The sequence below is a fragment of the Stenella coeruleoalba genome (assembly GCF_951394435.1).
Source record: "Stenella coeruleoalba genome assembly, chromosome: 21".
Classification (NCBI taxonomy): Eukaryota; Metazoa; Chordata; class Mammalia; order Artiodactyla; family Delphinidae; genus Stenella; species Stenella coeruleoalba.
The window spans coordinates 30,092,145-30,118,575 of NC_137167.1; the positions used below are offsets into that span (position 1 = coordinate 30,092,145).

Here is a 26,431-nt window from a genome sequence, read left to right on the forward strand (position 1 = left end):
GCTGTAAAGGGCCTTGCGAAGCTTTCAGAAAAGCACCAACACAGAGAAGGTTTGCTAAGACTGGCAGAGTATTCCGTGTGTGGGGGCTTTTTATTTGTTTCGTTTTGGTTTTGGTTTTTCTGGCTCCAGTGTTTAAGGAGATACCTCTCAAATCACAAGGTGACCATTAAGCTAATAGAACAGAGACCTCAGTGGCATTCATGACAAAACCTTTTACAGGAAGAGTTCAGAAAATCAGTAAATAAACAACTAAGCCCAGACCACATAAAGTGTCAACAAATCCCAGGAAGGCAGGAGAATCTGATTTCTAGGTACATTATAATGTTCAAAATATCTAGTATTCGACAAAAATTGTCATGCAAAGAAACAAGAAAGTATAACCCATCCTCAGGGAGAAGAAAAATTAACAGATACTGTACCTGAGGGAGTACAGACATTGGACTTGACGAGAGACGAGACAAAGGCTTTACACAACTGTCTCAATGATGCTCAAAGAACGAAAGGAAGCAGGCAAATGACGCTTCACTGAATCAAGAGTTTCGGTAGAGACAGAAATTATAAAATGGAGTCAACTAGGAATTCTGGAGTGGAGAATTGCTATGGGTTTTAACCTCTATGTTTTATATTATATAAAATACTAATAGAGGGCTGCAACATCAGATTTGAGCAGGCAGAATAAATAACCAGTGAATATGAAGAAAAAAAATCCGTTGAGATTATCAAGTAGTGTTTTATAAATGAGTCAAAGGTGGTCCTTGTATATTGGGCCTCTTGTTTACGTCTTCACAAGAGACTAGGCCCATTAGCTCAAAAGCCCATCAGTGCCAAATTAAAATTTTTATATACTGAATTGTCTTAAACATAACATAGCTCAAATGAGATTTTTAACCATTTAGAGCCTGCCTGCTGTGCATACCCTGTGAAAATGCACCCAACATTTGACCAGCTGACCATAGATAAGCTAAACCATGGGTATACAAGCCTCTAAGCTGCTGCTGGCCCTTTATAGTCCTCTGACCAAGAGACTCCCCATCTTTGGGCTGAGAGACTTCAACTGGACAATGAAACCACCACCCCTTTCCAAACACCTTCTCCCCCAGGTGTTCCCTTGTTATCTTCCCCTTCCTGGTGGTGGTCCCGCACTCTAGCCGCTGGAAGGAGTTATCCTTGATAGGGAAGGTGCACCTTTGTGCCACCCAATACATCTCATTTTGTGATGCCACCCCTCTGTGGTCATGACTTTATGTGATCAGTCCTGAAATCCCTTGATCTCACTGAAAATGCCCAGCACACTCACATGCATAGGTCAGTGTAGACTCCAGTGTGACATGAGCTCCTCTGAGAAGGGAGTGTGCACATCATCCTGGGGGTCCCAGCACCTACACAGGCCCTGCCCCCAGCAGCACCAGGCCCTTCCCTCCTGGAGACACAGGCAGAGGAGGTGATTTCTGACTAAGCCACCAAATAAGTCTCAAATTTAGCTGTGGCCCAGGATCACAGCTAAAGTCAACTATAGCTGTAGGGTAAATTAGGTATGTCCTAAGCAGATTAAATGTAATAGTAATACAAATCTATTATATTTTTAAGTGATGTGAAATATTTCAATATAAAAATGAGGTAAGGAAGAGTGGTGTTTCCAGATCTCAATTTATAAAAAATATTCTCTATTTGCAAACACAAAGTGCCTACTACCTGCAGTATCAACTCAGCAGTACTCACTACAACTCCGAGAGAGAGGCACGAAGCTTACTTCTACCTTAGAATGGAGGAAACGGAACCACAGAAAGGTTCAGTAACAAGGTCTCATGGGGCTGTGACTGTGGAAATAACCCATGGGGGGGTCTGTCGTCCAGATCTGAACTTCTGACTAGTTTGTTCCACTTGACCCTTGTTCACACTTCCATGTGTCCCTGCCTGCTCACAGCCAATACCCCTCCAGCCACAGCACCAAGATGTTCAATTTTGGTTGGTCATCATCCTCACACACGACTGTTTCCACCCTAGCTGAACAGTAGAATCACTTTTTTCTTTTTTAATGATGATGTATTGGTTTCGCCCCGAGATGTGCTTATTTAATCAGCCTGTCAAGCTGTGATTTGGGGATTGTGCTAGTTTGGGAAGAGCACAGATCAGCTGAGTTATCTCTTGAGAACACTTCCCTTGAGGTTTAGGTTCAGTATGGAAGTTTGTTGAAGGGCAACACATTTCCAAGCCCTAGGCGCAAAGCAGGAGAGACCTGCTTTGAGAGAACTTTCATTTTGCTTGGGGAAAAGAACATTAATAAGACAGGCTTGTGTGGTGTCTGATAGGTTAGGGGATATTATATTGCTGGGGTCTTCTTTTCAGGGCTGCTCTGTGTGTGTGTGTTGGCGGGGAGGGCACAATAATGGCTCCGTTTGGGAAGCAAGTAGGTGCATAACTCAGGACTCACCTCAATAAGATGTGGGATGGCGTCATACGATGAGCTCCTGCCCCCAGCTAGCTCAACTCAGGGGCTTCACGGAAAAATCCAAGGAGTGTTCTTGGCCTGGAACAGCAGAGCTGCCCGTCTCTCTGGCCCCACGGAGCTGCCCAGCAGCAGAGACAGGCTGGGGACTACCCCGTGGTTTACACTAGACGTCCATGATACTGTCCACCTGGTAGGCCAGGGTCATGGCACATTGAGAAACCAGCCAGTGGGGTGAAGGCCCCTGTTGTGTCACCATCAGTGCATAGATGAGACAGCTGATGTTGGTGGGAAGCTGGAATGAGTGGAGGTGAGCTGTGTGGAAGGGGCTGTGGAGAAAGGGAAGACAGAGAATCGGGCCAAGTCTCCCCGACACGCCATGGAGTGCAGACCCAGATCTGTGTGTTTGCAGCTGCATGGAGAAAACTACAACTTCACCAACAGACTAGACTTTTCAGCAACCAACTTTATTGTTTAAATATTTACAAATAATCTGTTGGAAAAAGTTTAATTTCTTACAAAATTCTGCATTCAGTATTCCCAGATCACCTTACTGTTTGCATTTATATGTCAGGTTTTTCCCCATAAATAGTTCTCTCAAAGTTCTGAATTATTTGCTGAATTGTATGTAAAGGCTCTTTTAAAGGGTTTTTCACCCCCGCAACTTAGCTTTTCTGAATGTGAAGTCTAGATGAAGTTTTCGCCACACTGATTTTAGGACTGCTGTCTCCTCAGTGTGAGAACCTTAACGTTGATTATGAAATGAGCTCACTGAAGTGTCATCCTTATTTCATGACACTGAGCGTGTTTTGTACAGTCTGAATCCACACAGGTACCACAAGTGTGGCTCTATGAATAAAGGATTTCTCATGATCTTACACTGAATCACTTCTCCTGGATGCATGACTTGGTATTCCTTAAGAGCCTTCATCCTCTTACTTCCTGTTGTGGTGGTTATTCATTCCTTCACTGAGTTTTCTCGTGCACATCAAGACTGTGCTTGGCTGAATGTCTGTTCACAGTGATTAGACCTAGGGGCTCTCCCAAATGGAGTTTGCCCATGTTGTTTAACCATGAATTATAAATGAAAGCATTTGCACATTGATGGCAGACCTGGATCCTCCCTGATGCAAGTCCCCTAGTGTGTTTAAAGTTTAGAGCTGTTGTTATTATTGACAGTATGAGTTCTCTCATGTCATCTATGGTCAGACCACTGACTGAAGGTTTTGCCACATAAATATCACACATATGGACTCTCTTCCATATAAATTTGCATATGTCAAGTTGAATAAGGATAACCGAAGGATCTTCCCCATTGATTACAGCGTTTTCTTCGATGTGAGTCCTCTGGTGTGTTTAAATGTTAAAGCTACGGTTGAAGTCTTGTCCATGTTTGTTACATTTATAATACCATGTCATCTGAGGTCAGAATACTTACTGAAGGCATTCATAATTTTCTCTCCATTGTGGGTTCCCTCATGTCGTCTAAGGGCAGAACACTGGCTGAAGGATTTGCCACAAAGATGACACTCATACGGTTTCTCTCCAGTGTGAGTTCTCTCGTGTCGTCTAAGAGCAGAACATTTACTGAACGCTTTCCCACAGAGTTGACATTCATACGGCTGCTCTCCAGTGTGTGTTCTCTCATGCTGTCTGAGGTTAGAGGACTGACTAAAGGCTTTCCCACAGAGATGACATTCATATGGTTTCTCTCCGGTGTGAGTTAGATTGTGTTTTCTAAGGTCAGAGCTTTGAATAAAGGCATTCCCACAGATATGGCATTCATACGGTTTCTCTCCAGTGTGAGTCATCTCGTGTCTTCTAAGGCTAGAGCAATTACTGAAGGCTTTCCCGCACAGATGGCACTCACACGATTTACCTCTAGTGTGGATCTGCTTATGTTGATTAAGGTATGATTGGTCACTAAGGGATTTTTTACACTGTTTGTTGATACAGGGTGTCTTTTCCGTGTGAGTTAACAAATGTTGACTCAGTGTGGAGCTATGAGTGAAATCTTCTCCCAAATCATTACATTCGAAGGGATCCTCTGGAGTGTGAGATACTTGCTTTTGGGAAGGAGATAAAAGGCTATTAACGGTTTGTCCACATACATACATTCTTTTCTCTACACGTGAATCTAAAACAAAGCATTCAGTGAGAGTCTCCATTTAAAATCCTTCCGATATGACCTGCATACGCCTGATGTGTTACTCCCTGCATACACAAAGGCTTTCTCTTTATAGCCTCCCAGCTGCAGAGGTTATAGGCTAATTTTGAAGACTGCAATATGTTTCAAAGACTAGGCATATGAGCAATGTTTATACAGTTGCCCCTTTTTTTTAAGATCTGAGGTTATGGTTTTGAGCTCAGGTTAATCTCTGGACTAAATTCAAACCACCCATAACTTTTTGCTCAGAAATAGCTTAATCCCAACTTAATGTAAATCAGGCTATTGTGCTCAATTACTAACATTCCATTGCCAGGTCTTTAATTTGGATGACCAGGGTTAACACTCAGGAAACTTACCAGTGGGATGATTGTAGATGTGTCTTTCCTGCTGATATGCTGTGTGGCTAACATTTCTTTAAGGGCACTTTCCCTGCCTAAAATAATTGAAAAAAAAAAAATTAGAATGCCATTAGGGGAATGAAAATGTTGAAAAGCTCCAAGACCTTTATGAGTATGTTTCAAAAATTGGTACTTCAATAGGGAATACTCTAGGAAACAGAAACACATTATAGGGCATTGACAATTAGTAAAGATTTTCAGGACTGAAATATGAAAATATTAAAATGGAGATGAGATGTTGGGTAGAGAGAGGGAAAACCTTCAAAGGGGAGGATGAGAACAAGAGTTATTATGTGAAGTTTAACTTTCCCTAAAGCCCAAAAAAGATAATGGCAGGAGTACACATGAATGTGACTGAAATATGTAAGGAATAATAACATCTCAAGAATTCTGCCCCAATGTCGTTCACCTACGTTTTAGAAAACCTCACTCACTTAACAAAATCTTCAGTTGATGTTTCTAAGTACATACTCACTCACTGACTAGGCACCTCCTCATACTGAAGCACAGGCTGCTGCTGCATACCTGGACTGTGGCTTTGGAAAAATCCTCTTCCTTCAATCCACAGCTCTTCACCTTGGTCCAGCTGGAAAATCACATCTGATTTGCAATGCTGATACCCTGTTCATGGAAAAAAGGTGGATTTTGAGTTCTGTGCTAATAAAAGGGCATTATCATCAAGTTCAGGACACGCTACTGAGGAAGAACAGGAGACCACTGAAGTTCAGCCCAGACAACAACACCATAAGCAGAGGAAACACTGAAGTACAGATCATGTGACCAAAATAGTGAAGACCTCTGGATGCTGATGTCCATGGCCAAGTTCGAAGACAGAACACAGAATCCTCAGTCTTTTAAAAAATGGAGAAATTAAATGTCTCCACAGTCGGTTGAATATTATCTTCAAACAGACGCCAGTAAACATAAGTCCCACAAGAATAATCAAGGTTTTGCTATTTTCTCTAGTCTGCTGTCAAGCCTCAGCATAGTGACTAGAGCAGAATATTTAGAAAATATTTACTCAATTTATTTATGCATTCAAAAACATTCATTGAGTTCCTGGGTCTGTTCTGAGTGTTAGAGATTGAGTAGCAAGAAAGACATTAAATTGTGGTCAAGACTACATTTTAGTGGGGTGACAAACTAGATGTAAGTAATATATTAAACAACTTTCTCTCATGTAGTTATAAGGTCTATGAAAGAATCAGGACAGGGAGTGGAGTGAGTATGCGGAAGCTGTTCTAGATACTTATCGACTGAATCAATGAATACCTACCTACCTACCTACCAACCTACTTACCTACCTACCTGCATACATACATAAATGTTGACAGACTCACCCACGGAGACCAGATGACTGATGTTCTCCAGCATCACATCTCTGAACAGCTTTCTCTGGGATGTGTCCAGCAGGGCCCACTCTTCCTGGGTGAAGCTGATTGCTACATCTTCAAATGTCACTGATTCCTAAACATGGATATTGTGGTTCAGACAGAGCAGCCCCTACTAATGTCCAGAGCAGGAGGGTTGATGTGGCAGCACTGAGCAAAGGGGCGGAGAAGCTGGGTGTACAGAAAGATCAAACGGAGTTTGGGGTTCCCATCAGTTCCTTCTCAGTGCTGAGCTGGCAACTGCTTTTCAATATATCACACAGATATGCACAGTCTGAATTAATAAAACTTTATTATAAAGGAATATCACACGAAGTGTGGTGTAATTAAAAAAAAACCTGGAAATCTGCCCAAAAAACTGGTAATTGTGAGTTCAGACATGTGATTAAAAGCTGCATTTGAAAATTCATAAAACTCCTCCTGATTAATTTCCAATAACTTATTGACACATCCAAGGCAAACGATAACTATGATTTGCCACCTTTTTTTTTTTTTTTTTTGCGGTACGCGGGCCTCTCACTGCTGTGGCACAGGCTCTGTATGCGCAGGCCCAGCGGCCATGGCCCATGGGCCCAGCGGCACGTGGGACCCTCCCGGACCGGGGCACGAACCCGCGTCCCCCGCATTGGCAGGCGGACTCTCAACAACTGCGCCACCAGGGAAGCCCTGATTTGCCACTTTTAAACCATAACTGTAGTTGTACCATTCCCCTAAATGAACTTCAGACTCATCTATTAAATGGTTTAATAACCTGTTATGAGTATTGAAAGATCCAATGAAGCAATGAAGTTCTCCCTACCTAAATAAACATGTATTAAATACAAGCCTTAGTCTATTACTTATTAAAATGTCCAAGAACCTTGAAACCGTCTCCAGCATTATTCAGAAATGAACAAGTTTCATACAGGACTTGGTATCAACAGGCGTGGTCTCACTGAACTCTACAGAACTTGGGCGTTCATAAGAAGGTATGAGGTCAGATGGTCCAGCAGCACAAGCCGGAGGGACTCTGGGGTGGCTGTGCTGAAGGACAGACCCAGCCTGACCCGTCCCTCTGGTGGGAGGACCCCCACTCTCAATGTTTTCTGGGACCTCAAACACCAGTCCTTACTGTCGCCTTTCTTTAGCTTGTCTCTCTGCTGAAGGATAACAGAAGCCTCTTGACTGGTTTTGATCTATCTAGTTCTTTAAAACTTTCCACAGGGTCTTAAATTTTACTCTATTCCTCCTCAATATGGAGCCACAATTAAGGAAATAATACTCCCTATACATTAATTCCAGTTACCAAAAATGAAAAAAAGCGTTAATTTTCTTTTTAAGAAGTTCCTAAAAGAGCAAATGTATTCTATCAAAACTTTAAAATTAGAAAAAAATAAATGAATGATCCCTCATGCCTCCTTTGGCCTCAGCTTCTCTCGTGCTCCCTTCACAGCTCACAGCCCGCACCCAGGACCTGTGAAGACAGGACTGACTGAACCCACCTGATGAGACCCTGGCCTCCCCATTGGACTGTAATGTTCTCCTCCTCCCTCCTCTCTATTCACCACAACCTTAGACCACGATAGCCACTAACGTGATTAACGACTGAATTATTCCCCAATGAGACCATGGACAGATTAGAGAAAGAAAACTTCTCTCACCTCTTCTGTAAATACACAAGCTTAGCAGAGGCTGGAATAAAAGAGTGTGATGTTAGGAAGGATACTAGTTATTAAGGAGTTCTTGACCCATGACAACCATCCCAGAGTCCTGGGGAAATTTCACTGGAGCTCAGATCCCTGAATGTTTCTTGACTGCACTTAGAACATCCATGCAAGTAAGAGAAACCTGCCCATCTGCTGTCAGCAGCAGTGTGTGCAATTCCAGCAGAAAGAGGCACTGCTTACTCACCAATGGCTGCATTGTCAGTAACTCAGCTGCGAGCAGTCTTTCTCTGGGTTTTCACTCACAGACAGTCCAAGCACTAAGCTGGCAGAGCTGCGGATGGAGAAGAAGCCATGAGACTCCAGTCCTGTGCACACCTTCATGAAGCCCCAAACCTTCACCTGGATGTGATGCCCAGTCTAACCGACAAACATGCAGTGCACACCCTACCGGAAACACACAGAGGCCTCTACTCCTCTCCCAGGGTCAAAAGTAAGAAGACTTTAACTGTGGTTGTTGATTTAAAAAGTAGAAATACAAATAACTTACAGACAAGAACATGGAAAGTATTGAGCTTCATATATTAATTAGCCTGTGGTACCGAGTTATTCAGTTCTCTCCCTGACTCCAAACCAGTGACCCCTGACCCACGCTGCACGTAGATTTTGGTTCCCACCTGCAGGTAAACACCGGGAATTCTCAGATTTCATTATTCTGACTTACACACTGGCAGGGGTTCCCCAGCATTCATGGCAGTGCTCCCTTAACCCTGTTGGATCTGACCCCCACGGACCTGGAAGTCAATCAACTAAAAGTCTGTTTTATGAGGGAGTTAACTTAAGGACTTATTCCACTTGGAGGAACCGTGGCACCCACCCTTCCGGTCTCGTCCTTAACATCCGCTGCTCCAGAAAGAAGCAGGGGTACACGAGTCATAGTGTTCCGGCCGTGGACTGTCTTGAGCCCTCTGTGTCAAGGATGGCTGGGCTAACTCCAGCTGATCATCTTAGTAAAGGGGTAGCTGAAATCCTTGAAATCATGTTCTGCATTAATCTGCATTAGCTGCAATATCCCTGCATTTCATTATACACAAACACACGTATGTGTATATGCATATATATATATATATATGTGCACACAAATGTGTGCAAGAGACACACAGAGAAAGCATTTATAAAGTGTAAATTCTCCCCTGAAATACCAATAACTAAATATATTTCATGGGAAAATGATGATAATGCATCATAAACAAAAGCAGGATTAACTCACCCATTTGTACCTGAGGTCCAGAAAAAGAAAAAAAAAAAGTTTGTATCAAACATGACTTAGTGCTTGGATATTTACGTATATTCACTCATTTAGGCCTTAAAATAAACCTGGCGATTTTAGCTTGTTTACCAATATAACAAATGACATACACAGAAGAGGTCCAAAAAGTTAATCGTATAACAAAGTCACAGCTAGAAATGACACGTCTATAATTTTAATTTTGTTCTGCCTGTCTCCTATGCTCATATTCCTTATGCAATACACATCATATCCAGGTTTTACCTGGAATACTTCCTCTGACATTAATCAGGAGCCCCAACCTGTAACTACAACCCCTCTGCCTTCTGATACCCCAAACTCAGGTGCTCTGCCACATGGGGACCCCCAAAGTACTTGTTTCACTTCTCAAACATCAAGCTACATCTCTCTACATTTTTCCTGCTCAGTTTAATCCACACTTACTCATTTCAACAGGCACTTACCAAGACCAGAACATTTTCTATGTCCCTTGGACTATTAACCGGATTTCCCCATCAAAATCCCAATAGCAGGTGACTCCTTGTACCTGCCTTTTCCATGACTGCATCCGACACATACTACTACTAAGTGGACCCCTGTCTAAACACAGAATCACCTACTCCTAGTTGTTTTCAAATATATCTGGCAACTCTACTATGTTTGGCAAAGTAAAACAGAAATATTTCAAATATTTGCTCCATAAATATTTCAAATTGTCACCATGCCTTTTGAATCTACACTCTTCACATTTCAAAAGATGAGGTTATCTCCTACTACACATAGTGTATTAGTTTGCTAAGGCTGCTGTAACAAAGTATCACAGACTGGGTGGCTTAAGCAAATTTATTTTCTCACAATTCTGGAGGCTCTAAGTCCGAAATCAAAGTGAAGCCAGGGTTGGTCTCTTCCGAGGCCGCCCTTCTTAGCTTCCGGATGGCTGTCTTCTCCCTGTGTCTTCCCACTGGACATGTCTGTGCCATAATCTCCTCTTCTTGCAAAGACACCAGCGGAATTGGATTAGGGCCCATCCTAAGAACCTCATTTTAACTTAAGCACCGCTTTTAAGGCCTAATCTCCAAATACCATCACACTCTGAGGTCTGAGGATGGCTTCAATATTTGACTTTTGGGGGCACACAATTCAGTTCATAACACAGACGGATTACATGATGTGACAAAGTAACTCGGTTCACCATCACGATAGCTACAGATATTCCTACATTCCTACCCCTGGGTTACTCCTTTTCTCCCTTCAAATTGACGGGTCATGCTGCCTCTAGCCTAGCGTCTCCAGCTGAACTCCTTTCTCTCCTGTTTTCTTGTTCTCCTTTACCGGACACCTGTCCATCAGTCCCCTCATCAGTTAAGCTCATTATGTCTCTTTTTACTTGAAGCAAAAATCTCCTCTGAACCTATTTTTTCTCAAGTCCCTGCCCATCTATCCTCCCTTCACCATCAAGCTGGAAGTACAGCCATCAGCCCCTCATGTCCTCCACTCCCTTGACTTGCAAAGACCCTCAATGTTTATCTCACGCATACATATTGTTAATATCACCAAGTATCTCCCCACAGATAGAGTCTTCCTTGAAAACAAAAGTTGAAACTTGACCTCCTTTCCGGAACTTTTTCCTAGCCTAAACTGAAACCTCATTCTCCTGTCTTCGATCTACTCTGTCATCAGTCCTCTGCAAAGAATTCCTCGGTCCTACTGGAGTGTCTCAAGATTTAGTGGGAGCTCCTGTTCTCCTCTCACACATTTATTCAATTGCTCTCATTTCTTCTACTGCTATCTCTGTTGAAAATGACCAGCTTCTTGTCTGGATTCCATTTCTGTGCTATCATCTCTCCTTGCAAACTTACATACACCTAAAACGAAATATTTCTCAGGACAACACCTCTGCCCCTCCAAATACAAAAATCACTCCTCCTCTAGTCTTCAGTCTTAGTTAACAGCTCCACCAGACATCCTGGCATTGATGTGTGCATGACCTGGCTGAGCCCACACACATACTGCTGTTATCTCTACACTGGGGGACTGGTATCAACCTTCATTTCCACCCAATCCACACACACAACCTTCCCACCCATACACAATTTATGTCAGCATCAGTTTAAATCTCAACTAGCAGGAGACTTTCACTAAACTCCAACCAAGTTAAACCTTTCCCTTCCCCTCTGCCCTAACTTACACAGAACTCTACCACTCCTTGAGGCCATTCACCTAATTAGTCATTAGATATTTATATATGCTCTGCCCTCCCAGTGGTCTAAATCTACCTATACATGGTAAGATTAGGCAAGTTCACCTCTGACCATTACATATGAATTACAAATACAGAGAAACTCTATGTCCACAGTAAGGAAACTTGCCCCAAGTGGCTGCACTCATGTGATCCATCATTTCCTGATTATAAACTCTTCTGAAATAACGGAGTCTGCCTTTCCTGACAAAAATTCTCTCTACTACTTACCCGAACCCATGGAAAAGCCAAAGAAGCCAACTCTTTATTGAGGATGCAGTCACCACCCAAACGAACTCAGAGTTTCTTTCTCTCTCTAGATAAACCAGCTTTTCATGGCAAGCCCTCTTTGTAAGCAGCTGATAATCTCATCAATCATGTAAACCGAAAGACACACCCTGATTAATTTGCATGCCAAGCCAATGTAGATCTAATCAAGGCATATCTTTTTTTTTTTTTTTTTTTTTTTTTTGCGAGCGGGCCCCTCACCGCTGTGGCCTCTCCCGTTGCGGAGCACAGGCTCCGGACGCGCAGGCTCAGCGGCCATGGCTTACGGGCCCAGCCGCTCCGCGGCATGTGGGATCTTCCCGGACCGGGGCACGAACCCGTGTCCCCTGCATCGGCAGGCGGACTCTCAACCACTGCGCCACCAGGGAAGCCCAAGGCATGCCTTTTTTAATCAAATATTTTCTCACTAATTAGGTAAATCACATATATGGAATTAAGGAAAACAGAGATATCCTTTCATTCTTTTTCTAAAAATGCTTTATTTTTTTAGAGTTGTTTTAGGTTCCAAGCAAACTGAGCAGAAAGCACAGACAACAAAGTCTATGGATAACTCTTATGGAAGATCTAAGAAGCCCTCTACCCAAACATGTCATCAATATTGATCACATATTAGGTAACAGGAGTATTCTTATAATCTTGCCATTTATTCATTTGCCATTATTATTATTATTTTTTCTTTTCTTCTGGCCACAGCACGTGCGGCTTGTGGGATCTCAGTTCCCCGACCAGGGACCGAACTTGGACCCTTGGCAGTGAGAGTGCAGAGTCCTAACCACTGGACCGCCAGGGAATTCCCTCATTTGCCATTATTATTGTCACTTTTCCTTTCATGAAACCAACCTGGAAAGGATTCATGTGACTTAACAAAAACTACGCAGCATATAATTGGTTGAACTACGTTTCACGCTCACGTGTATCTGGCTCAAAAGTCTGTTCCCTGACCACAGTTTCATGTGAGTTATGTCCTCTCATGGTTCGGTGTGCAGGTGAGGGCGGTGAGGATAGGCCTGAGTTACACGGGGGCGTCGCTTCCACCACCTGGCAGGCGAGTGTGGCCTGGAATTGAAAGTGACCGCACAGCGTAGCAGCGCCTCCTGCAGAAGAGCCCCGGCATCCTCCCTCCCCTGGCCTGAGGTGTGGACTTCCAGGAGCTGCAGGACTTGGAATCTGGCATTCTGAGGCCAACAGAGAGGACGTTAGAAGCAGAGAGGAAGTCTTCAGTGCTGGGAGGAATATTTTAGTTCCAGTTATAGCAGGGAATCCATCCTTTCTAGTTGAGACAATACTTTGGTTGTTGAGCCCACTCTCATACTGAGCTTCTGAAGATGCTGGGTTACTGCCTGCAGGAATCCACCTGACGAGAAGGAGTTCACCAGTTTTAGGCTGTGGAGTCAATCAACTTCAGAGACAGCCATCATGAGCCCCTAGTCAGGCACGAGGGGAATGTCCACCAACTCCAGGAAACACAGAGCCTGCAGCCTGGGCAGGTTCATCATCTGCCTGCCTTGGAAGGTAAGAAGAGGGTCCAGGACAAGGTTGTGTTAGAAAAGCAGTGGAGAGAAGTCACTTTCCTTGAAGATCCGTGACTCTGAAATTTCACAGTTGTATAGTTCCACACTTGTGAGGACTGGGCATTGGTGATCGGGAATTTCCTCAAGTATAGAACATGCAACTAGAGTTCAGTTTGGTGAGGGTACCTCTTCCCAGCTTCCTTAATTAAAGATGGAATGATTTCAGAAGGCTTTATGCTTCAGATCATGTAGAGCCCCACACTCAGTGATTGGAACCCTGCTCTCACGTGTCTCTGGAAGAGATGCCTGACAACCGGGGCCTCTCCCTGCAACACCCAAGCATTCCGATGATCAAAGGACAAAAATCAACCGCGTTCAACCTGAATCAGGGAGTGGAATGACAGATATTCAGGGCCCCTGGACAATATCAAAGCTCACTGAGCCGTCATATATACCTGCTCCAAGGAGCCCAGCATGGGTTTTGTGTAAGAACTGCCATGCCCGGTTTACAGCAGAGACCCTCAAGCATTTTCCCAAATAGAGGCCATACGTACCTTGTAAGGTGTCAGGTACACATCTCCATAGTGCAGAATGTTCAACTAGCATCTTCCAAAGCTTACAAACTCTGCAGAGAGAAAACTGACATTGATCTCGGAAACTGACGCGAGCCCATGGTTTCCCCTCCGAGGCCCCTGCTGTCCTCCTCCGTGACCACAAGGCCAGAGAGTGGTTGGAAGCCCTGCTCCAGTTGTGCCCCAAGCTCTTATCCCAGTGTTTCCGTTTTAGTGCACTTGGACTGGGTCCTACGTTCTACACCCCTCAAACACCTGCCTCTACCCCAAGCTCTGAGGTACCTGATCTTCAGAATAGTGAGGACGCCCCTCCCCCAGACATGGGTCCATACCTGGAAATGTGAATCTTCTCTGTAACACACAGGAAGGAGAATGTCTTCAGCATCACAGAGACAAGTAGTGCCAGGGTGGTTCTCGAGCTTTGCTCTCTGCCCGTTGTATGCATGCACTCTGATGAGGAACTGGAACCTTTTAGGGTGAGTTGAGGGGACTGAGGATCTAGAGGGTTATTTAAATGTCTGTGGGTGGGTGGGTGGCGTGATAGCTGGATTCTGGGCACTGTTTCTTCTTATTTTCCTCTGTGAGTCACCCAGCAGGGAGGAGAGTACTTTCAATCAGATCTGAAAGGAAAACCCCAGATTAATGCAAGGATCTGATAACTGGGGAAAGGTACTCAATACCTAGGACAGTTCACAATCTCCAGAAGATACTCCATAAATACGGTTTACCTACTGAGTTATCGAGAGCATATGGGAGAATCCAAGGACAAGGAAGGAAAATCTAGGAAGACTAATAAGGCACTGTCCATGGGATTACGTTAGGTTTTGACTTCAGGGCAGATTTAAATTGAAACATAAAATATTTTTTTTTATCTTGAGGATTTTTCTTCTAAGGACATCCAGGGACATCCAGGGAACCACGATGCACATGAAACAGAACAGCCCTGTGAGTGGGAAGGAATGTACCTAGATATCACTGTGCTTTGCCCACACTTCCAAATAGAAGGCATCAAAGAAGGTCATGAGTGGATGAGAACTGTAAATAAAAGCAGCCCCTCACTACAAAAAAATAAATACCAGGTCCCACAAACTTTCCAAATGTCCTGTGTTAAAGTCATTTCTTTGAGCTAGGAGGAGTTCCTGCTATTCTCTCCAAACTACTACCATGAACTGATGTGGCTTAAGGAGAACTGAACTCAATGAAAATAACTTGGAAAAAATAACCAAAGCAGTAACTATTAAAAGACTAAAGCATAAGAGAGGTTGGGGTAAAAAAAAATTGAATATTAATATTCAAGGAACCCTATGCCTTGGAGCAAAACATTATTTAAAAATTATCCAGGGGCTTCCCTGGTGGTGCAGTGGTTAAGAATCCACCTGCCAGGGCTTCCCTGGTGGCGCAGTGGTTGGGAGTCCGCCTGCCGATGCAGGGGACACAGATTCGTGCCCCGGTACGGGAAGATCCCACATGCCGCGGAGCGGCCGGGCCCGTGAGCCATGGCTGCTGAGCCTGCGCGTCCGGAGCCTGTGCTCCGTAACGGGAGAGGCCACAACAGTGAGAGGCCCACGTAATGCAAAAAAAAAAAAAAAAAGAGAGAGAAAGAATCCACCTGCCAATGCAGGGGACACGGGTTTGAGCCCTGGTCGGAGAAGATCCCACATGCCGCGGGGCAACTAAGCCCATGCACCACAATTACTGAGCCTGTGCTCTAGAGCCCACAAGCCACAACTACTGAGCCCACGAGCCACAAATGCTGAAGCCCACACGCCTAGAGCCCATGTCTGCAACAAGAGAAGCCACTGCGATGAGAAGCCCGCGCACCACAACTACTGAGCCTGCGCTCTAGAGCCCACAGGCCACAACTACTGAGCCCACGAGCCACAACTACTGAAGCCTGCACGCCTAGAGCCCGTGCTCCGCAACAAGAGAAGCCACTGCAATGAGAAGCCGGCGCACCGCATCGAAGAGCAGCCCCTGCTCGCCGCAACTAGAGAAAGCCTGCACGCAGCAACGAAGACCCAATGCAGCCAAAAATAAATAAATTAATTAATTTAAAGAAAACTATCCAATAAGTTTAGTAATGGACTACAAACTATTAAAAACCCTAACAGAACTTCAAAGCGTAATTACAAAAATGAAAGACATTATAAGACAACAGAAGAAAGAAAAATGACTTGACAGAGCTCCAAAACTTCCAAAGTAAAATAAATTAAGATTTATTAATAATTTAAGAGAAAAGATCACAGTGGGAGACAAGAGAAAGGAAAATGACAATGCTAAAAAGTCATTAATTTACATGGATGACAGGCTTTAAAATCAGCAAAAGAAAAAAGAATTAAGTAAGGATTAAGTAAAAACTACTGAAAGGCTTAGAGAGAAACTGAAAGATGTGAAAGACATGTCAACCTATAAAATCCATGTTAATGGTAAAGATAACAAAGGAAATGATATGACAAAATAATGTTATGATTTAATTCAATAAAGAAGTATTAAAACATACAAAAAAGGAATACATAGAACAATACAGTATAACAGAGACAGAATGCAGAATGATGGTTGACAGGAGACGCGGAAGGAGGGAACAGGAAGCTATTTATTGTTTAATGGATTTAGTTTCAGTTTTGCAAAATGAAAAGAGTTCTAGATATGAATGGTGGTGATAGTTTGGACAACAGTATGAATAAACGTAATACCACCTAACACCACTGAACTGTGCACGTAAAATGGTTAAGATGGTAAATGCTATGTGTATTTTATCACAATTAAAAAAAAACTGAAAAAAAATGAGGCTGGAGTGCTCTCTGAGTGTTCTGCCAGAGACAGAATTTATTCCTTAAATTTCTCTATTGTTCCAATACAGGAATGAACCTCAAATTAATCAACCATTTGCTCACTGCTTGATTTTAAGTTGGCTTCTCCTGCCTCTTAGTGATGTCAACATGAATGAATACTTGGCATTCTTAATTAATAATGAGTTTATTACTTTGAGGGAGACTGGCAGAAGATGCATTCTAGTTGTGGGCTCATGTGTATTTTAAAAGTGAACAGATATTGCCTGGTTGCTAACCCCCAAATGTAGCACACTTTTGTTCTATCTGCAACGTATGAGAATCCAGTTTTCTTTCATCATATGAAGTAGGATTTTTCACTTTGTTCATGTTACCAGTCAGAGAAGATTAAGCAAGGCATGTTTACATAATTGTATCATTGTTTCAATACTTTGCCCTCCCACTGTCAGATAGACAGCTATTCCCCTGTGTCCATATCTATATGTCTGTGCACCTTCGTATGTTTACAGAGGTACATCCATTTCTTTGAGCACTTCTGGGCAATGAGTGTTCATATGCTATGCCTGTTTTGGAGGAGTTTTTACAGGAAGTTAATATGAATTTCCTGCTTTCTGTAGTTACACCAAATTTCATGGCATTTTTAAGAAGAGTCTCTGGCTCAACTTTATCTTCTTGTCCACAGAGTGCCACATGTTACTGCATCTTCCCTTAAACCATCCTTCTACCATGGAGGATCTCACGGAGTTCTTCATAAAGTCTATTCCAGGTAGAACGGGATCTAGCTCTGGCTCTGAATGGATTGTTTTGAGTGTCTATAGTTTATAAGTACTCATATGATTAAAAATCTTTCCCATCCTCTGATTTGTTCATAGTTATTGCCCCCTTTTTCATCTGGTGTTTTATTCCCATGCTTCCTGCCAGCCAGAGGAAGGGAGATGACACCTTCCAGCAGCCCCCGGCAGAGATACTGGAACAGAGGTGCACAGATACTGAAGGACCCAGGAAGAGCAGATGGCAGACAGGCAGCCAGAACTCAGGGCTGAGAGTGCTGGGGCTTAACATTCCTCGTAGGGGAGCAGGGATCCCTGCCTTCCAGGGAGATCCCCACTCCTGCCAGATGTCCAAGGGATGGGATGGGGCGGCAGGGAGGCCCTGGACCTGGGCTCCTCTCTTCCTGGAAAGTCTGACCTGCAGATGATCTCCTAGGAGCCCTTGCTTTCACCTATGCCCCACTTCCGGTGTTTCTTTTTCTCTTTTGCTGCTTGTCCTTCACCTTCAGAGAACACGTTTCAAGGAGCAGACCTAGGACTCTGATTCGAACCACCCCAAGTCCTACTGGGTATCTGATCACTCATTCACTGAGGTCTGTAGTCTATTCTCCCATCTCCTTCAGTTTCTTCTTATTATTGCTCTTGTCATTAGGACCATTTTCATTATTGATGTTAATCACCGTGATTGTACTTATTACAACAATTATGATTTATCACTCTTGTTAAAAAACACTGAATCAGCTTTCTCTATCCACGCAGGGTATCGAGTTTACTGAAGCGGACTACAGAGGGTTCCACAAAATACAAACACACAGATGCTTTCAAGTCATTTCCAGTGCCCTTTCCAGAAACGAGTGTCCACAAATTTCCCAAGTTTGTCTCAGGAGGCCTGGAGTGGCCATTTTGACAGGACAGACTAGATGAGGACATTCTGGCCTGCCTGAGCCTCTAGAAAACATTCTAAGTCATCTTGGGGACCAGCAACCATTTGAGCCTGCCTGCAAGGCCTGGGGAGGGAGTCCATGGCTGGCCAGGCTCAATGAACAACTTCCTAAGACCCCTCGGAGGCCCTGGAACAGGTACAAGAGAACACACGTGGAAAGCTAAAGAGGAGGTCCTTGCTGCCTGGAGGCTGTGCGGTATTTTCTGAGTGTGCCCAGAACCAGGCAACTGCTCACGCCGCGCTACAGTCCTGCAAGCACAGGAGGGCAGGGAGGGACTATCCAGTTGCCCACCAACTGTCCCAGGCTCAGAGGCAAGATCCCAAAGTAATGATACATACCTCTAGGCTGTAGGGTGGGGCAGTGGCAGAAAGCGCAGAGACGGGGCTGAGAAAGCGCTCTAGTCTTATTGTTCAGAGCAGGTGGAGCTTTGCAGGGCTAGTGGGCAGGGCATGGTCCCTGAGTCTGGCCTTCTTCCCAGGAGGCCAGATTCCCTGGAAGACACATACACACATACTTTAATGAACGTGTGTGTATATGCGTGTACATCCAAAATGTAGAGACTTTTTATCCCCACTTATTCCAACGTAGAGACTTCAGTACATCCAGTGCACACATCAAATTTGACTTTGTAATTAGCCACAGAGAAAATTTTAGCTAAATGCAAAAGAGAATATATCAAATAGGCCACATATGCTTACCACAGTAAAATGAAAATGAAAATAAACAATAATCAGGTAGTACAAACAAAACTAACAATCTGAAAGACAATGACAGTTTAAACAACAGGGTTACAGTACAATCGAATGACCATTGCCAATTCGAGTCATCATCACCATGAAGAATGAACATATCAACTCCATAGAATAGGGCCACAGTTGTTACCTGGAAAAAGTGTTTAACTTTAAATACACTTAATAGAAGCAGAGAGGGCTTGTTCAACTTTATAAACCAAGAGAAAGTAAAAGGAAACAAGAGTGAGTTGTCATTTCAAATTGTTACAAATTAAGAAGATAAAGTTAAAAGAAACAAAAGCTTAAATAAAAGATTAAAGACGAAAACGGAGAAACAGATTATTTGACAGAAATCAATGAAAGTTTTGACAGTCAAATCAAGGAATTAATAAAGACACGTGGAAAGCCTCTTTCTCAGCCAAAATCAGCCTTGAGATCCTCCCTCGGTGCGGAGGGTGTGCCTCTCACACCAGCTCCCTACGCCTCAGCCACAGGAAGGGACTCACTAAGTGGCAAAGACCGTCCCCTGCGGCCAGTGCAACCACAGGGACTCAGAAGTGTTACACAGGAGGCGGGCAGATGGGTTTTTCCATTTCCTCAGAACGCCCTCCCATCCTACGGAAGCCCACATACTCCGTGGCAGCAGTGAGTGTGAGCGCCCCCACGGTCTCCTCCGTACCTGCTGAGCACAGGGTCACCTCGAGTGAGGACGGGAAGACGTTTCCCTTCCTCTTGTTCCCGAGCTTCTCAGTCTCCCTCCCATCCCCGGCTCCTTGGCCCTCGACAGCATTCTTGCTCTTTCTTCCGGCTCCCTTCAGAATCAAGTGCCCTCTTCTCGCGCCTCACTGGAGAGAGACTTTTGATCTTCGCTTAGTTTGTGAAGTCCGGGCCCTCCCTTGTCGAGTGGCCTCGTGACCCCCTGCTGGGTTGGAGCAGGCAAGGGGGTCAGCAGGAAAGGCCGGCTGAGAGGAACCAGGTCTGTCCTCACAGGAATGACACGGCCTGGATGAGACAGTGCAGGGTTTGGCCTTCTCACCCCTGCCTGCTCCTAAAAATCACATTTCCTATTCCTGAGCAAGAGCCACTTCCTTTCACGATTTTAATCACAATAATCTCAAGTATTTGACTCCTCTTTTCCAGAAGAACATCACATTAAAACCATCAAAATATGACACGGGGCTTCCCTGGTGGCGCAGCAGTTGAGAATCTGCCTGCCAATGCAGGGGACACGGGTTCAAGCCCTGGTCCGGAAGACCCCACATGCCACGGAGCAACTAAGCCCGTGAGCCACAGCTACTGAGCCTGCGCTCTAGAGCCCGCGAGCCACAACTACTGAAGCCCGCACACTCTAGGGCCCATGTGCCGCAACTACTGAGCCCGTGTGCCACAACTACTGAAGCCCGTGTGCCTAGAGCCCGTGCTCTGCAACGAGAAACCACCGCGAGGAGAAGCCTGCGCATGGCAATGAAGAGCAGCCCCCGCTCGCCGCAACTAGAGAAACCCCACGTGCAGTAATGAAGACCCAACGCAGCCAAAAATAAAATATAAAAAGAAATTTATGATCTTAAGAAGACCTAATTGGTAGCACTGGAAAACACGAAAGGAGGTCAGCAATGGAAACAGCTCAGCGAGGAACAGAAGGGCTCTCTTCCAACTACTTCTGAGGACAATCCAGCTCACCCTTGATCACTTTCAGAGACACGACAAAGGGAATATATACTTGGCTGGAAATTTCAGTTCACAGCCCACTAAGTTAAAAGCTCATAAAAGGGGATAAAGATGTTGAATATCAGACTAAGTGGTTAATCTAGGTTTTGACTGTTGACATAGAAAATTACCGATATCCTTAGTAAGAACACACTGAAATAGTGTAAAATTACTTGCTAAGCACTGAAGAATATTTTCAACATGTGATGAAGACTGGAAAACCACTGAGACCTCATCATCGGACTCTGACACAATACCTGTAAACGGGACTGTAAGCTGGAAATTTAAAAACACAACTAATGAATCCGGGATCTACCTTTCTCTTGCCCCCGCCGCTACTGGTGCTCGTAACTCCCTCCCTGTCTCTGCCCTCTTCCGTCTCTGCTGATCCTCTTTTGGTCTATTTTCATTTATTCCCCTGCTGCCCAGGTCATTCTCCTTCACTCTTAGCGGGTCTTTTCAAGCCCATGGGACCCACTCCCCCAACCTCAATTCACCCCTGCTTTTACTATCTCACTCTGTCTCCCTGGTTCTCCCTTGATCTCGCTCCTTTCTCGTCATCCCCCTGCCGCACCTCTGCAGTCGCAGGAATTGAATGCAGCAGCCCCTGCACAGCAAGAGCACGCTTTCCAGGGCGGCCCCGGGAATGTAAACACACCCTGCAGGCACGGCCGGGTGGGATGGGATTCGAGACCGCGGGGTGTCACGGGGCGGGGACGGGTGAACGCCCCCAGCGCTGGGCTCAGGGGCCTCTCTGAAGAGGTGACTGTGACGGGAACGCCTGGAGAGCGGCAGGGCTGGGCCCCAGAATGGAGCCAGGATGGGGACGCAGATTCAGGAGAGGACAGGGGGCTGCAGGACGCAGGGTCGGGAGGAGGCGGGACGGCCCGACGCCGCCCTCCAAGGCCGGAGAATACACACCGAGAGGGACCTGACAAGGCGCGGGGTGGGGAGCGGAGACGGTGAGAAGAACTGGGGCAGAAAGGTCGGGCGAGGACCAGCCGCGCAGCGATTTTACCGGAACAGATTCAGGTCCGGCCCCGGCAGCAGAGCTCCCCCCGACTAGGCGGGGCTCCCCGCGGGCGGGGACGGTAGCGGTCGAGGGGCCCGGGACTCCGGGTGTGGAGGACGCGGCGCTGAGGGTATCCACGAGAGAGTTTGAACGAGAAATACTGAAACACACGCCAGGTAACGGTCCTTCGGGCCAGAAGAGCTGCTTCCGGCTCGGCCGGAAATTGCGAGTCGGGGGGCGGGGCCAGGGAGGAGGGGCTTGCGTGGGGCCATGACCTGCGCCCTCCGCCCCGCCCCCAGGGAGTTTCCGGTCAGTGGGTACAGCCGCGCACGGAAACTGACTCTCCGCGTGGGCGGGAGGGCGTCCCGCGTCTGGTGAGGGGCGGTGCGCACACCTTCCTTCAAGTTAGATGTTGACGGTGCTTCAGGGTAAAAGCTTAGAGTTGGGAGGCCACTTGTGCTGAATGCGGAGACCTTTCCTTCTCAAAAAATAGAAAATGATTTAAGTCAAAAATCCCTTTTGGGAGCGTGTCCTGTGAGTCCTGTGATACCTTTGAGACGTGAATGACATCCTACACATTGCTTAAGTCGTTATTGTCTTAATATATTGTAATTTCAGAGTTTTCTTTATTACCTAAGTTACCTGAAAGTATTTTTTATTTATTGTTTTGAAAGTATTTTTAATTTGAAAAATGAGATATTTTATTTTAAATATTTATTTATTGTTATTTTTGGCTGCATTGGGTCTTAGTTGCAGCGTGCGGGACCATTCATTGCGGCGTGGGCTCTCTAGTTGAGGCACGCGAGCTCAGTAGTTGTGGCATCCCCTGCATTGGAAGACAGAGTCTTTACCACTGGACCACCAGGGAAGTCCTAAAATGAGATCTTTTAATCTCTGTTTTCGTTTTCTATTTCCTTTTTTTAAATTTTTGGCTGCACTGGGTCTTCGTTGCTGTGCATGGGCTTTCTGTAGCTGCGGCGAGCGGCGGCTACTCTTCATTGCACTGCGCGTGCTTCTCATTGCGGTGGCTTCTCTTGTTGCGGAGCACGGCCTCTAGGCGGGCGGGCTTCAGTAGTTGTGGCACCAAGGCTTCAGGAGTTGTGGCTCACGGGCTCTAGAGTGCAGGCTCAGTAGTTGTGGCGCCCGGGCTTAGTTGTTCCGCAGCATGTGGGATTTTCCCGGACCAGGGCTCGAACCCGCCGCATTGGCAGGTGGATTCTTAACCACTGTGCCACCAGGGAAGTCCCCTCATTTTCTATTTCTGAATGCTTTGTGTCAAGTATGGATAATGAGGCTTGTAAAAAGTGTGCTTTTTAGGAGATATGTGGATTTTGCTTTTAACTAGTGGAAAATCAATTTTTATTACTCCCAGATACCTTTGACTGGAATATATGTTCTCTCATGTGAACATCAGAAAGCATAGTAACACTGTATTTTCAAATTTCAGTTGCCTCATTTATACCCTTAATATTTTTAATGTGAAATATGTGAGTTAAAATCTCTTCTATTTTCTTTGAAAATTTTGAAGTTCACGCTGGAGGGAATTTGGCAAGACTGAATTCCAGCTATTCATGCTGCAGCAATTTCTCAAAAGATTATTTCCATAGAAAAACCCATCTGGTTCTCCTGTGACTAATACAAGTTTCTTCAACTTTTAAGTTTGTTTGTTTTTAATATTAGATATATGGACTCAAGTGGATTTAACTGCTAGAAGCTAACATTCTCTTAGGCAGGGGGACAGTGAACACCTTGGGGCTCATATGGGGGGAAGAGGTGGGAAGCCCCACCCATTGGTCCTCCAGCTCTCCAGGGCTGCGATCACGTAACCTGAGCTCAGCTCACTCCTGTCAGATCTGTGGGAACTGGACACAGATTAAGGAGCCAGGACTGTATAGGATTTGGGGTCAAGGAATCCAGGTATCTGAGTAACTTCTGCCCACAGCCTTAGTCAGTAGACCAGATAAATGTGCTCATTCCTGAGTAGTGTTCCTAAAAACCTATAAATGTCCTATTTTTGTCCCTCTCCTCTCCACTCCACTTGGCTCTCTCATCAGATTTGCTTTTCTGCACAGGAGGGCGGGGAGACCTGAGGGAACCTTAAAACATGAAGGTCCTCTTTCTGTTCGCTGTTCTCTTCTGTTTGGTCCAAATGAACTCAGGTAAATATCTCCTGGTTAAGGTAGGAAGCTGCTCCCAGCCAGGAGGGATGAGCTGGGAGAGCCTAGGGAAGGCAGTACAGGAATTTCATTGATTTGTGTGTCCGTGGAGGGGGGATTGGGTGTGTATCTGTGTGTTGTTGGTGGATGCAGGTGGACCCCTTTGGGGCTCAGCTCTGGACCATTTTGATCTTCCCTATAAAGAGGTTTTTAAAAGCTAAGTATGAGTTTTCAGGGTCATAACCCAAGTCAAAGGGTCAACTTTGTTCCGATACAAATAGAAAGCATTCATCACAGTCTGAGAAAAGGTTGCGGAAAGAAATGACAGTCATACAGATGTCAGAGCTGGAAGGGAATGAATGCTCTTCTATGGAAACCCCACACTTTACAGAGAGAGGAAACCACGCTCCCGAGAAACGCCACTGTCCTGCGGTGCAACTGACAATCACAGTCATAGCAGTTATTCATCCTGACACTGGCATTCCTCCAGCTTTCACAGAGAGCCGATTTTACAGAGGAAAACTGAGCCATAGCCAGGTAAATGAGTTGTCCAAGGAGAAATCATTAGTTACCGGAAGAAGGAAGGCCAGTCCAGGTCTCCAGATCCCTAGTCTGTGCTTCTTTGATCTTCATTAGATGTGCAGCCCATCTCTTCACTCGGCTGTCCTCCCCAAAAAGCCATGACAGAGCTGAGATGACATGGCATCAGAGAGTACACCCCATTTGGAGCTGAGATATTGCGCAAGGTTGTTTTTTAAATCATGTAAGACCAACACGGTGGGTGTTTTGGTTTTCTGAGTCATGATAGATTGGCATTTGCAGACCTGACATAAGACCTTTCTTTCAACCATCTCATTCCCAAATAGAAAATGCTTTCTTTTTTAAAATTGAGATATAATCGACATATAATATTACATTAGTTTCAGGTGTACAACATGATTCAATATTTGTAGATATTGCAAAATAATTACCATAAGAAGTCTAGCCAACAGCCATCACCACATGTAGTTCCATTTTTTTTTCTTGTGACAAATAGAAAATGCTTTCCTTATGGGAACGTTGGGTAGTTGTGCTTGACCTACAAGTCCACAAGTTATGGTGAGGAGAGCTCGGTTTTCTTTTCCTTTTTTCACTGTAGGCTGTAAAGCTGAAAATTAGGCCACAAGCTGAGAATCAGAACGATTTCCTATTTTCCTAGAGACCAAGACCCACCCATCCAATCATGCGACTCTGTTCTCCAAAACTCTCTCTGCTTCTCCCTGTTGCATTAGCTTACATCCATCACCAGGAAGCTTGAGAAGCCTGATACAGTACAATAACATATAAAAATGTATGTATTACATATATCTTCCTGATAAAATTTTGAGATATGGATTATTGTCCCTGTTTTAAAGCTAAGAAACTGAAGCCCAGTTAAACTGGAACCTGTCCAGACACTTCATTTTTTTAAGCATATAATAACCGTGTGGAGTTGGCCTGTGGGCTGGGGTCATGCTTTATTCTTTTGCTATATGAACTAAATATCAGCTCTAATTTATTGTATCAATAGGGGACATTCCACCTGCAATTAGAAATGTTATCTGTCTTATGCAACATGGAACCTGCAGACTTTTTTTCTGCTGTGCTGGTGAGAAAAAAGCTGAAATCTGCTCTGATCCCTGGAATAGGTGCTGCATACCACATACAGAGGAAGAAAAAATAAATAAATAAAATAAACCAGAGATGGATGGCAGATCTAGCACCTAAAATGTAAGCTTCCAGAAGGCAGATGGGATCTTGAGGTATCCTAAGGGCTTAGAAGAATGTGTGGCTTGTAGTAGGTGCTCAATAAATATTTGTTGAATGACTCCAGTACCAGTGGTGAAGGTCTTATAAAAGATTTTTCCTAAAAGCTTACCTACTTTGTCTTTTTCTGTTTGTTTTTTTTTTAAAGAGTCTCAGAGGGGCTTCCCTGGTGGTGCAGTGGTTGAGAGTCTGCCTGCCGATGTAGGGGACACGGGTTCGTGCCCCGGTCTGGGAGGATCCCACATGCTGCGGAGCGGCTGGGCCCGTGAGCCATGGCCACTGAGCCTGCGGCTCCAGAGCCTGTGCTCTGCAACAGGAGGGGCCACAGTGGTGAGAGGCCCACGTACCGCATTAAAAAAAAAAAAAAAGTCTCAGAATTTTATAATATCCACCTCCTTTCCCTGGTCCAGGGACTGTCTCTTACCTACCCACAAATAGGGTAGACCAGAAACCAAGCTGATCTCATCTTCAGAGAGACAGAAATGCAGCCAATCTACTGGTCTCTTTTCCACCAAATGACATCTTTCCTCTCATCAAACCCAATCCCAGCTTCATCCTACTTATTCCCAGACTATAATGTGCCTTGTCCCC

The 26,431-nt window shown here is 44.9% G+C and overlaps 3 protein-coding genes across 6 annotated transcripts in view; 2 read left to right on the forward strand and 1 right to left on the reverse strand.

Annotated features, from left to right (window-relative positions):
- Positions 1-18,869, forward strand: part of LOC307179672 (zinc finger protein 705A-like) — a 33,891-nt gene extending 15,022 nt beyond the window's left edge. Inside the window, exons 6-7 of one of the 2 annotated variants that reach the window (XM_079909196.1) lie at positions 17,418-17,501; positions 18,265-18,799. In XM_079909196.1, the coding sequence (XP_079765322.1) occupies positions 17,418-17,501; positions 18,265-18,281 (101 nt within the window). In that variant the 3' untranslated portion in view covers positions 18,282-18,799. Of the gene's footprint in view, positions 1-17,417; positions 17,502-18,264 lie in introns of both variants that reach the window. The other variant, XM_079909197.1, reaches the window with a different exon arrangement.
- Positions 2,900-22,110, reverse strand: LOC307179671 (uncharacterized protein). 3 transcript variants are annotated; one of them, XM_079909194.1, is made up of 8 exons: positions 21,906-22,110; positions 14,279-14,566; positions 13,929-13,999; positions 8,296-8,382; positions 6,355-6,481; positions 5,540-5,635; positions 4,973-5,049; positions 2,900-4,512 (listed from the first exon to the last, which is right to left on the reverse strand). In XM_079909194.1, the coding sequence occupies exons 4-8, from the start codon at positions 8,305-8,307 to the stop codon at positions 3,862-3,864; spliced, it is 963 nt and encodes a 320-aa protein (XP_079765320.1). In that variant the 5' UTR covers positions 8,308-8,382; positions 13,929-13,999; positions 14,279-14,566; positions 21,906-22,110; the 3' UTR covers positions 2,900-3,861. The 3 variants fall into 3 exon arrangements, with proteins under 3 accessions (XP_079765320.1, XP_079765321.1, XP_079765319.1); XM_079909195.1 differs by having other exon boundaries at positions 21,809-22,110; XM_079909193.1 differs by lacking the exon at positions 21,906-22,110 and adding an exon at positions 18,788-18,911 and having other exon boundaries at positions 2,940-4,512.
- A 1,893-nt stretch (positions 22,111-24,003) lies between these two features.
- Positions 24,004-25,765, forward strand: LOC307179841 (sperm-associated antigen 11A-like; the record flags this gene model as incomplete). The annotated part of the gene is made up of 2 exons (XM_079909496.1): positions 24,004-24,058; positions 25,605-25,765. 2 exons carry the CDS (start codon positions 24,004-24,006, stop codon positions 25,763-25,765), a joined length of 216 nt encoding a protein of 71 aa, XP_079765622.1.
- Between the last annotated feature and the right edge of the window lie 666 nt (positions 25,766-26,431).

Coding starts and splice junctions, on each gene's coding strand:
- LOC307179671 (XM_079909194.1), bottom strand. Junction 5,050..5,539: donor TTTCCAAAGCCACAGTCCAG/GTATGCAGCAGC, acceptor CAATTATTTTAG/GCAGGGAAAGTGCCCTTAAA. Junction 4,513..4,972: donor CATCTACAATCATCCCACTG/GTAAGTTTCCTG, acceptor CCTTCCCAAAAG/CAAGTATCTCACACTCCAGA.